The sequence below is a fragment of the Alligator sinensis genome, unplaced genomic scaffold, assembly GCF_000455745.1.
Source record: "Alligator sinensis unplaced genomic scaffold, ASM45574v1 scaffold45_1, whole genome shotgun sequence".
Taxonomy (NCBI): Eukaryota; Metazoa; Chordata; order Crocodylia; family Alligatoridae; genus Alligator; species Alligator sinensis.
The window spans coordinates 1,726,810-1,739,747 of NW_005842267.1; the positions used below are offsets into that span (position 1 = coordinate 1,726,810).

The 12,938-nt window shown below is 41.1% G+C and overlaps 1 protein-coding gene across 1 annotated transcript in view; it reads right to left on the bottom strand.

The window, feature by feature from the left end:
* DGKB (diacylglycerol kinase beta) overlaps positions 1-12,938 on the bottom strand; it is a gene marked incomplete at its 5' end in the record, with an annotated part of 469,550 nt that overhangs the window by 437,374 nt on the left and 19,238 nt on the right. Inside the window, 3 exons of the mRNA XM_014521864.2 lie at positions 6,418-6,537; positions 8,497-8,571; positions 12,778-12,827. Coding sequence (XP_014377350.1) covers positions 6,418-6,537; positions 8,497-8,571; positions 12,778-12,827 — 245 coding nt within the window. The remainder of the gene's footprint in view (positions 1-6,417; positions 6,538-8,496; positions 8,572-12,777; positions 12,828-12,938) is intronic.

Here is a 12,938-nt window from a genome sequence, read left to right on the forward strand (position 1 = left end):
TGGGGGGGGAGGGGCTGTAGCTTGGGTGAGGCACACCAGGTGGGCAGGGGAATGTGGGACACTGGCAGCACCATGGGGCTGTGGGTTGGGATTGAGGACAGTGGCAGGGCTGGTGGCTTTGTTTCTGTTCTACATTTAACTTCTGAGCCAATGACACTTGTTATTTACTGTTAACAGTTAGAAACTGTCCCCCAACAATCATATACTCCCCCTCCTCCCAGACCAGCATCCTTTATTTTGAAACTGGAAATATGGTAACCCTAGGCAGGGGCCAAAGAGAAAGCAAACTTGTGGCTGAGCTTCTAGATGGACAATATGGACAAGAGCAGAAAGAGGCTCCTGAGGCACAATCAATTCAGCACTTTTCTAGAAGTGATAGGCTGTATTATCTGTGCCTATGAATCTGGCAATATGTTGTCCATTTTGTTATGTATAGGGCTGCCATCCCTCCACTTACTAACCCTAACTACCTTAAAGTAAGGAAATTGAAGAACAGGGGGATGGACTCAATGACTTCCCAAGGTCCCTTCCAAACTTAGTTTTCCATGGTTCTATGAACACTACGCCACTAATCAGTGGTAGAATTAACAGCAGAATCCATTGCCTTTTTATACAGACTGTAGGCATCTCTGAAAACCCCTGATGAAATGCCACCCAACCCTGGAGGTTCTGAAGCTCCACAATATAAAATACATGAACAATTCTTAAAGCAGGGATTTTTCCTTCAAATAGGTGCAAGAACAAGCAGACCAAGTTCATGCTCACTCTTGCTCCCTTTCACTGACCCAATGAATTTTGAATTGTTTTATGCAAAGTGGATCAGTTTCAGTAGGAATAGGGTTTAGGGTAGTGGGTCTCAGGCCCCTGGCAGAAATAACACATCAAGTGCTCCAATCTGTATTAATGGAGCAATAAACTGTAACATGCCACATATTTAAGCAATTTATCACTGTGGATACTAAGCCACAAAATGGCCATCCAGGCACAAAAATGTTACTTGTAAAATGCAGATTATCTTTGCAGCTCATTTCTATTGCACTTTAATTTGAATGTGTGAAACATTACACACAGGGTCATAGTCAGGTACTCTAGAATCCCTGGGTGAACCGCTCTCTCTTTCTCTCCTCCTCCCACTTCCTGCAAGGACACACTGTAATTTATGCTGAACTCTGCTGCCCCATGGTGCTTCAGAGGAGATGTCATGATTCACCATCCCTCCTCCGTTTCCACAGTCAGCCTGCAAGGCTACATTTTAAGGAGCCATTATCACCTCTCCCCTGTGAGAAGCAGACTATAAACAGACACTCAACATGACATGCTTTAGGTACACACAACACTAATCTGAAAGAGGTGGAGGGAATTTGTTTGGAAAACTGCCAGTGGGGGCAAGATGGAGAGACAGGAAAAGTACATACACACAAAAAAAACACCTCAAAGATGTCCCTGGAGAATTTGAACCCCACCATTCTTGCCTCCCTGCTTTGTATGGGTCTCCCCTGCTTTGCACAAGAATTCAAGAAGCACCACTCCTCCTTCCCACTAGCAGCATAGCTGAAGGTCTGGGAAGGGTTCTGACAGTTCCTTCTAGCAGCTCTCCAGCTCCCTTTGCTGGCAAATGATAGCAGATCAAGTTCCCAGGGCACTTACTCCCTTTCCCTTCCCCAGGTCCCCAGGTCATTTGCCCTGTGAACATGAAGCAAATCACATAGCATAACAGCTTCCAAAAAACAACATTACTTGTTGCTTGAAAAAAATATCATCTGCCAGGGCCTCAACTAGATTCAAGGCCCCCCCCATCCTAAGACTCAGGACACTCCTAAAAAATGTCAGCTTTTAGTTTTCACTCATTTTTTACTCTGGAAAAAATTATATAGAGCAATTCTTTTGTTGCAAAGAACTCAGAAAGACCATAGCTAGTCTTTTGACACTATGAATTCTTATTTGAACCTATTTGAAATATTTTGCAAATTATGTGCAAGTTTCTGCACATCTAAGATTGCTAATACTGTGCAGTACCCGGTGCACTCTTAAAAAAAATTCACAATACTGATAGAGAATCACTGCTTTAGGTTATTTTTCTGGGGAGCAAAAGATGTGGGTTTGAATTTTCTCTAGCAGAAGAGGAAACTGAGCACAGGTCTACCACATCTTCTGTTTTCCCATCATAAGTTACCCATATAAATGAGGGACAACATTTCCTTTTCCAGCTGCCTTGAAAGAGTGACCTGTACTCTGTTTTTGAAAAAAAAAGGTGAAAGGCAATCTCCCAGGAGTAATAAGTAAAACATTTGTGCCTCACAAAGAGACAGGATTTAGGACTTGACCTCAATGTTTCCCTTTTGTCTTCCCTGACATGGATCCCTGCTCTCATCATGCTATATTTCTGCTATTCTGAGGCACTTAACTCTGGTGTTTAACTCTGGATTTCACTACAAATGTCAAGCACTTGAAAGTCAGTGTTTAGCACTGTGACAATAAAGTGCCTTTTTGGACCTTTTTGGCTGTGAAAAAATAATCACTTAAACCTTCTGTGTCTCAGTCTCCCTATGAAATAGATATGAAAGTTTTCATGGCAATATCATGAGATTTATTTTATTAATGTTGTTAAAGCAGTTTTAAACTTTCAGAAGCACTATATAGTATATGTATGACAACCATCAAAGGTTAGGTTTCCATTATATCTCCCAGTTTTCAGTTACTTGTAACAATCTTAATTTTCACTTAATCAGGAAACTCTTAAATGAGAGAGATACTATATTGGAACATCTCCCAGGAAACCAATTTAAGTAAATGCTAGTGAACAGTAATTACTGGTGTTTAAGGAGAACAATTTTAGTAGATGTGACATCTGATAGAGAAGCATTCAGCCAAGTGCTAAGTGGTAAAACTGGTGGTTAACCAGGTATAAAACTGTAAGATATGGTCTTTAAGTACAGAAATTGCCAAATGTTATATATAGATATATTATATAAAGAAGAATGAATCAATTATCAATTAAAATATAACTATGCTGCATTTTAACTGTCTTTTGGCATGCTGATTGCCTTGGCAAGGGGCATTATGTAAATATAATTCCTTGCCCCTATTTTGTAGCTGCTTCACAGGAAAAATTCATATTTATTTCATTGTTTTGCCTGCAAAGTAGTTGCAGAAAAAAAAATAATGAAGAACAGGGTAAATATAGTTAAGATAGGTTGAATAACCTTGTTTTATTCTTTAAGTTTTATATAATATAATTCTATGTTTTATTTCAACTCTTTTCAGACCATTTTAGTTTAATGTTCTCCTAGCTGGAACAGGTGTGTAATTAGAAAGATTCTACTGTAATTGTAATTGAAAGCATTTATGTTAGCCTTCTACTTTTTTCATTAATGTATATATACAATATAAATATAATACACAAATGATATGGTAGTTGTGATAAAAATATCAGGGTGGGGTGGCAGCTAATATCATAGCTCCAATGAGGTCAACAGAACTCTGACAAATTACACTAACTGAGGATCTGCCGGATTGTATTAAATGTACATATTATATATAAGATGAGAGGGTATATCTAAGTAAATAGTTAACACCACTGCAGACAATCAACAATTAAATAATCAACCTAGAAAATAATATATACCTTCCCCTACTTGGCTCAATACCAAGCAATTAAAAGACGTTAAGAACTCAATCTACTTAACTTAATGAAAAAGTGGTTAAGAGGTAACTTGATGATGGTCTACAAAAACATAACTTAGAAAGAAAATTTCTGATAGCAAAGGGATCTTTAATGTAAGAGGAGAAGCCACAACAAAAGCCATTGTTTGGAAACTGAAGCTACACAAATTCAAATGGGAGATAAATCAATTATTTTTAACAGAGAGGGTAATTAACCATTGGATTAATTTACCAAGATATGCAATGGATTCTCCTTTACTTGAAACCCTTAAATGAGGGTGGATATTTCATTAAAAGATATGCACTCATACAACCACAAGTTACTAGACTGGGTGCTGGAATTAGAGGGTGAAATTCTATGCCTTTGTTCTGCAGGTCAGACTAGATGATCGCAATAGTCCCTTCTGACCTTAAATCTATGAATTAAGACAATCAATATACTATTAACTTTAAAATGATATTAGAGCCGGGGCTTGCAGAAATGCACAGAGAAGCCTCTAACTGTTTGTATCAGAACAATCTTAGATATTTGCAACAGAAACAGCTCCTTCACCTCAGAAGTACTGATTTGCAAAGTTCCACTAATCTCAATGCTCTCCCTAGTTTTATGTCCCTTTTTTATTCCTGATGCCACTGGTGTTCATGAGGCATGATAGATTCCAATACAAGCAATACTCAAATCTCTATATAATTTAAGAATATAAGATGTGCCAAACTGGGCCAGACTAACTGTCCACCTAGCCTAGTATCCAGTGTAACAGTGGCAGGGGTGGATGCTTTAGAGGGAGAGCACTGAACTGGGCCTATTTAGAGTGATTTATCCTGTTCTCATACTGTCACTATCCTCAGAGCATGAGACCAATTATAATAATGATCTCTACTTTACTTTAACCCCAGCATCTCTAAACTAACCGACTGCCCCAGTTCGGTGTTGTGTTAAAATGTATCATGTTTTGCTGAAGTTAAAAACTAAGCAATATTCTGGGAAGGCAGAAGCATTTTCTAAACTAGTCTTGCATGAAGGGAATTTGCCTCCAGAGCAAACAGGATTTCTTTTAGCTGCTCTCAGTTTCTGGATACCCAAGTTGTTAACACTATCAAAAACAGACTGCTATATCTGCCAGGAGTTTGTCTCTTCCTCTCTCAGATACTAACTTGATTATGAACATCCTCACCTTGCCATAACTCTACATTTAATTTTTAAGTCAAGGCATTTTTACCAGTCTTCATTACCATGTTTATAAGCAGAGAGATAAACTACAGAATGCTAGGGACTCTGGCATGACAAATATTATTACAATTTGGGAAAAAAAACTCAGCTTTTTCACTAGTGAACTGATGCATATAATAGTCTTGGTTATGCACCCTCATCCATATCAAATGAAAATATTCCCCTATCTGTGGAAATTACTCAAAGAGACAGACATCAGAGTTTTGGCTTTTTTTGTTCAAAATACATTTAAATGCAGTCATCAGAACTATAAACATACTGTAAACATAACATTAACAGCTAAATAATTTCTTGCTGGATCTATGGATAATGTGAATGATACAAAAGTTTCAGGGAACTGATAGGGGCTTCAATTTTATTTTTCACTGAGTTTGCAATAATTTCAGGGCTTTACACCATCCCTAGTTATTTGATTAAATCCCTGCAAAACTAGTGAAGGGAATCCATGGGGTCCCCCTGGATCATGGTCTGATCAGTCAGAAAATCACAGTGAAGTACAAAGCACTTCAATATAATATAAGTGGCAGATGAATCCTGAAGTTTTTTTGCTTATTGATTAAAATACACTTAGTATAATTCATTTTATTTTCTGTTTACAACTAAGTATTTATAATTTTTCCACATATAAGACCATGGAAATATCCTCCATTGGACAAAACACCGATGCACATTCACAATGACAAATTCTTCACAATGCTAGGGAATTTTGACATGACTGAACTGGCCTTCGAAAATATAATTATCAAACAACCATTTCCTTAATTAAATACTCAACAGGAGAAATGTTTGAATCAAGTATGGCAGCCTATAAATTTTCTGCTTAATTTGTTATTATTTTCTAGGTCTATATTAGTGTGTACAGCACCAGAATTAATTTCAGCTTTTGCCTCTAATTCACAGTAATGAAGTAATGTCAGAAAGAAAAATTTCTATTAATTCATAGATGTAATGTAGGTGGATCTAAATTCAAAGAGATTGAAATGTGACAACTGAAAATTATGTACTTCACTACTTCCCAAAATAACTATAACTATGCTATATAATACAAATGGAAGAAAAGGTGCATATTCCTAAAAAAAAATTAAAAATTAAAAAAGAAAATAATCTGCTAAAGAAGCTGCTTAAATTGCAGCACTGTGTACTATTTACAGCATGCACCCAGAAATAGAATGATCCAGCTAAACTATATAATCCCAAAATCTGCTCAATGGCAGGACAGCAGGTGGCACTGGAAACTTGCCAACAGTACAACAGCTGTGTCTAATTGGTATAAAAGTGATCTTAGTGTAGCTCTCCACCTTCAATATGAAGTTATGATCTTTAGAGAACATAGCTTTCAGTATGTAGTGTCCTACCCTTTGACAACATGGTCTACTTGATGTAGCTATTTAAGAGGACTTGTGGTCTTTTAATTTTCTTTCCATAAATAAAATGAAGATGTCTGCAGGATGCACATATACCAGTTTCATGGCCCCCATTGACTCAAAAAGTTACCCTTTGGATATCGCTGTGTTAATACTCACATTTTCTAATCCAAGAAGCACCAGCAGTGGGATTGTTGTCATTCCTCCTTGGATCCATTCCTCCAGAGATACAGTGCCATCATGGTCATAGTCAATTTCTTCCATCATTTCATGAAGGATCTGTACAATTTTAAAAATCTGTAAATTCCATGTTATAAGATAACAAGTCTGTGCCTCCTGAACACCACTTCATAAGGAAAAACAACAATTATCCTGTGCGGAAGAACTCTGCAAATAAATTCTTAAAAGTTTTTTCATTTTTTTTCTAAATCATTATAAGAACTAAAACAAAAGCATTCAAAACCATTTTCTTCAGTCAAAAAACAACTCATACCAGCCACTCTTATCAAAACACTATATTTTTCTACAAAATGTGTTTTTAAAGCATCTAATTTTTTATTAAAAAAATAATTTCTGCCCCATATTTTCAATTTTCCCCAATTTATTCCAAAATTTTGCCAGCAAGAAATAACAAAGTATATCACATTACATAACATCACATCAACACTGAAACATGCATATTTTATTATTCCCAACAAATATATCAAAGAAACAGAAATATTTTACCTCTAACCTTATTCCTTTATGGCTATAACATCACTCTAGCATTATCTAATCCCTAAAGACATTATAAGACATAGTTTTACATTGTCATTCTTGGAGCAGTACAAGTTCTTAAATTCTACAGCACGACAGCTTTAAGGAAAAAGTCACCTCACACAAAACCTGAGTGTCACTTAAATTTGGTTTTAAAATGGAACATAAATGGCACATGCCCTTGTTCTGGCTCTCTCCATTTCATAGAATAAAGGGCTGTATTGGTAAAGGTGCATACCTTATTGTCTTACATTTACTAAAATCCAAGACAAGGGTTTTTTTCCCCATTTGACTTAGGGGAAAAGACCCTTCTCTTGGATTCAAAAAGAGGTATTGGGAAGATGGGAAGCTGCTGTGTTTGTGGCTGTAGCTCCAGCCCAGACCTGGGGTCATGGCCAGAGCTGTAGTTGCAGCTGCTGCCTGTGCCTCTACTGCCTCTGCCCCCATTGCCCTTGTCCCCACAGCTTCTGCCCTGCTCCCTGCCTCCACTTCACTCACCCTCACCCTACTGCTTACCCTTGCTTCAGTCCTGGCTGGAGCCAGGGCTGGAGCTGCCACGCAGCTACAGCTGCTACCAGGCTGGGTAGTGGCTCCATGCTCTATGCTCCAAGCTCAAGCAAAGCTGGAGAAGATGGGAAGGTGAGGCAGGTGATAGGGGGCAGATGCTGCAGGAAGGGATGATGTGGAGTAAGGGAGATAGGAAGACTGAAGCTACAAGAGGGTCAGATGTGGCAGTGGGGGCAGGAAGGAGGGAGGTAAGTGGTAGGAGAGACAGGCGGCAGAGGGCAAATTGCAGAGGGTCAACAAAAGCAGGGGGCAAGCTGCCTGACAGGCTGCTTCTGCTATTTGCACCCTCCTACTGCCTATTCCCTAACTGCCCCTGCCTGTCCCCCTATTGCCTCCCCCCTGCCACTGCATTCCCTGCTGCAGTGGCTGGAGGGCATGAATTTAAGATGCTGTTCCAATAATTTGATTCTACACATGGGAAATTATAACAATTTCAATATTTGGAATACAATTCTTCAGGGCTGGTCTTAAATTCAGGGTCATCTTCATTTTGGGTAAACATGATAAATAAAATAAAACCAAATTATAGGGAATTAGAAGACTTTCCAATGTCATATTATAATTATTGTTATTTATATAATATTGATGCACTGCCCAAAGACAATAAAATGTAATTGAGCTAGGTGTAGTATATAGAACAAATCATAATTGATTCTCCTTCAGCTTTTGTGATAGATTTATGCCTTAAGGACAAGGCCTTAAACTTTATGGTTCATAATTATGACCACAGTAGTTTGCTATCCTCATTAGAAAAAGAGATCGAGTGAATGATACAGCAGTCCCACATAGAACCAACCATTATTAGTTTGTATTATTTATATACTAATATATCATGTACAGATTTATAAAGTGATTTAAAACAGTCCCCAACATCTTCCAGACTTAATATCAACATTCATCTGGCAAAATGCTTACTGGACTGAGTTCAGTGACATCCCATTCAAGATATTCTGCAACATGCATCATTTGAGTTATGATATTTTCCAGCTCCTGGGCAGTAAAAAAGAAACAAAGACATTTTAATGCAATATTATAACTAAATCTTTTGTAGGTCACTTTGCAATTCAGATACCTATTTGATAATTATGCTGATAGAAACAAATGGTGTATTAGAGTGATTTTTTTTCTGGGTGTGAACATATTAAATGTATACTTTAACAAACCAATCATTTAAATATAAATCATTAAAGTGCGTGGTAGAAATACTTACACAATGATTAATTATTTGCCTAACATTTGATCATCAATAGAAGTACGGAGCTATATGTGAGCATGGAACCAATTAGTCCAGCAGCCTCCCTGTGTCTCGTGTATCAGCTTTTCTGCACTTCAAAATTGTGGTGGGCACTTGAACTAAAGGCTCATTCACCACCTTTTTGAAGTGCAGAGATGCTAATATATGAGGCATTGTGGCACTTTAATTAGCACTCTAATTGAAGTGCTGCCCCTCCCCCCACCTCCGGAGCATATGTAAAAGTGTCCCAAGCTTTCACCTAAATAATACTCTAAAGGGTACAGCATTCACCCAAAAGAATTTCCAGACTGCAGCTATAAAATGCAGTGGGTAGAGGTACCCCTCCACTTCTCTTGAAACTGGGCTTGCAGCAGTCAAAAGTACAAGAGGAAACATGTTTTGGTATCATAAAGATTAGGAAATTTAATTAGAAGAAGTGGTATTTGAGTTCCAGTCCTTGTTGCCATGTTTATTTCCATTTTTTAACCAATGACAGTCTAATGTAAAATGTGAACAAGCCCTGGAAACAAGGATCAGAATGAAATTGCTATTCCTACAATTTTCTACTACAGAGGCAGCCTCTCGTAAGTATGATAAATCAATATACTCTCCAGCCTTTTTTTGTTTGCTTAAGTTTTTTTTTGCTTGTAAAAATTCATGAGAACACAGGCACAGAAAATCTTGTGGATAAATGAAGTCAGTTAATTCATGGATAGCCTTGCATTGATTAGCACTTAAAATGTTGATTTTAGAAAGTTATTTTTATTAACTCAGTATACTGTCATAATTAATATCTTTAGTAAAATCCAGCCTTTCAGATGTGATTTTGAGATGATACTTTGCAACAGGTAACATTTTACTCAGAGACAGAATGTCTTTATTCTGAGTAAAAGTAAAGCTAAATTGCCTAGTGCATACTGTCCTCTCCATCAGGAATAAGCACCCTCATTTATTCTGTCATTTGGACCTGCACCTATTGCTGATTTTTCTATAATTCAAATGAATGGCACATTTAAATTGGTCCTCTCATTTGAATTATATTAACATAGCGTTCTCCAACTAGAAAACTTCTAATTTCAGGCTACCAGCAAAACATCTGAAAAGGTAAGTGACACAGAATACAGTGCAGTTAGAAACGTAGCTGCAGAGAAGATGCTATAGTTTGTGGGTGCAAATACTAGATGGATCCTCTCCTCATGAGCTATATGGAGGACAAGGACCAATGCACAATAGATCCATGATCTGCACTCTTAGAGTGCGTCCAGATGGGCGTGCACGTGCCTCTTGCAGAGTCTTAAAGTCATTTGAGATGCTATAAGAGGCATGTGTGGGAACATAAAAAATGTTCCCTGTGCTGTAAATTTGCAACGTGGGGGCAAAATTAGACCCCTGGGGTCAAAAAATACCCTGGGCAAAAACAGCGGGGCAGGGCATGGTCCAGGACTGTGCTCTGAGGCAACCGGAGGCTTGTGTCTTCCGCAGAGATGCTTTGGTGGCCAGCCTGGCTGGTCCTCACCCCAGTGCTGAAGCACACTGTCTACCTGTGCAGGGCAGGCAGCGTGCCAGCTGCAGGGAGCTGGGCCCGGGCTCCATGCCGGTAAGTAGGAGGTGGGGGTGGGGGCTGGAGACCCCCACTGGCCCCATCCCCCACCCGCTCCCTGAGCCCCCCAGATCACTACCCCACCCAGTCGTATCTCACACCTGCCCCTCAAGCCATCCTGATCACTGCCCTGCCTGGTCCCATCCTCCACCAGTTCCTGCAGCACCCACATCGTTGCTCCACTCGGCCTCAACATCCTGGCAATTAAAAAAAAAGTCCTGCACTCACCAACAGTAGCAGCTGCCAATGGGGTCACTGAGGCCTCCTGGCAGAGCTCCCCCACACAGCATGGGGCAGCAGGAACCAGCCCTGGCCACCTGGCACCCGCAATGCCGCTGCCAATCATGTGGGTGCGGACAGGGTCAGCAGGGCGCCGCACAGCTCTGCGCACTGTCAAGCAGTGAAGCCGCTCAGGCTGAGTGGTGCTGGGTCCCGGGTGACAGCTGCAGTGGCCCCAACTGCCCAACAGTACATGGAGCAATGCAAAACCCTGCCGACCTAGGCTGCACCCACACAATGGGGCAGTGGCAGTGTGGGTACTAGGCTGCCGGTCCCCGCTGCCCCATGCTGGGGTGGGGGCGCTCTGCCAGGAGGCCCCAGTGACCCCAATAGCCTCTGCTACTGCCAGTGAGCATGGGGTTTTGTTTTTTTTTTTTTTTTGAAGTACCAGGAGACTGGGGCCAGGCAGGGCAGTCATCGGAGGTCTCAGGGTGCAAGCGGGGGATAGGGCCAGGTGGGGCCACCATCAGGAGGTCTGGGGGACTAGGTACTGTATAGGGTTGAGTGGGGCAGCCATTGGGGAGATCTGGGGGTGGAAGCAGGGAGTGGGGCCAGGCAGGGCAGCCATCGGGGGGACTGCAGGAGCAGGCAGGGGACGGGACCAGGAAGGGCAGCAATCCAGGGGGCTGGAGCAGCCCTCCCCTCAGTCCCTCTACGATCCACCCACGCCTACCCACACACTCCACAGCCACCCACATCCACCCAACCCTCTTCCCACCCCTGCTTCTGCAAATCCCACATTCCCCCAGCACACACCCTATGTGTCCAGCTGCCAGACAGGATGATATTTACTTGCAGGAGCTGTGTCTGCCTGGGCAGCTGTCCCCACATCCTGGTTAGAGAAGGGGTCAGGGGGAGCTCTAACTGCTCTTTGGTAAGAAAACCAAAGGCAAACAGCAAAACATATAGATATTTAGAATTCATTTTATTATGATGATAGAGATACTGGTTGGCTTCCAAATTGCTTTAACACTGTAGATATATCAATAAAACATTGCCCAACTGATTGCTCGCTCGCTCGCTCTCTCTCTCTCTCTATATATAGTGGTCTTTTGTTTCAACTGTGGAGGAACATGGATTCACAGTATTTTACTGAGTGACTGGTTTTTTTTGTTTGTTTGTTTGTTTTTTTAATCAGGGATTTTTCAATTTTCCAATAGGGAACACCAGAATTCCTGCCAGGGAGGTAAGGACCCAGGCAGAGGAGCCTGCTCAGAGCTGGCACCTTGGACCCAGCTGGAGGTAGCTGACCTCCTGGTCAACTGGGGCCAGGAGGACATGCTTTGAAGTTCAAAGCAGGCCATCATACTGGCTGGGAGATAGCTGCCCAGATGGCCGGGCAGGGGCACACATGGAAGCAGTGTCTCACAAAGACCAACTCTGCAGCCACAGCCCACTGGCAGCTGGCCCAGAGGGGCAGATGCCTCTACTAACTGTGCAGTCCCCATCCAGCTCTGGCAGGTGCGCAGCAGGTCATAGCCAGGCAACATCCCCCGCTGCCAGACTGTTGCAGGGGCTAGAGGGTGCAAAGAACTATCAGGGCTGCTTAAGCAGTCCAGCTGGCACAAGGGGTAGTGTCCACAGGTACCAATTAGCCGGGCCCCAGATGCTCCTTAGAGTGAGTAGCTCTGAGCTACTTGCCAGGGCAGATTTTTGTACTGATGGGGCCAGGACAGGGCAGCTTTTTACACTGCTGGAGCCAACACAGTTGGGGTCCCCCATACTACTCCATCTGCCCCACCATTTCAGCGTTCACGAGCCATGCCTGGTAACTCAAGGTATGTAGAAAAAAATATTTAAAGCTGTGTCTATGGCTGAATCGCTGATTTTCCAAACCAGCACTGAATCTTCAGATTCGGCCGAATCGAATCGGGACAATAATCTAAATCAATTAATCGAATCAGTGTCCCCCAAATCAGGCTGAATCCAAATCCAAATCAAATACAGCCCACTTTGCACACCCCTAATGCATGTATTTATTGAATATTTTATATTACTTCTATTATTGCCACCAAAGTTTGCTGTCTGTGTCAGTTAATGCAGTTTCATAAAAACCCACATCAATATTTATAAATAAAATTACCGAACTGTCCAGGTACCCATTTCCATCTGTGTCATACAAGCGAAACATAACTAAAAAGAAAGAAAGGAAGGAAGAGAAAAATTATATTAAGGGGAAAAAAACCCCAAGATCCAAACTATTTCATTTAAATTGTTAATTCCAGAGCAAAACTTAAACCTGGG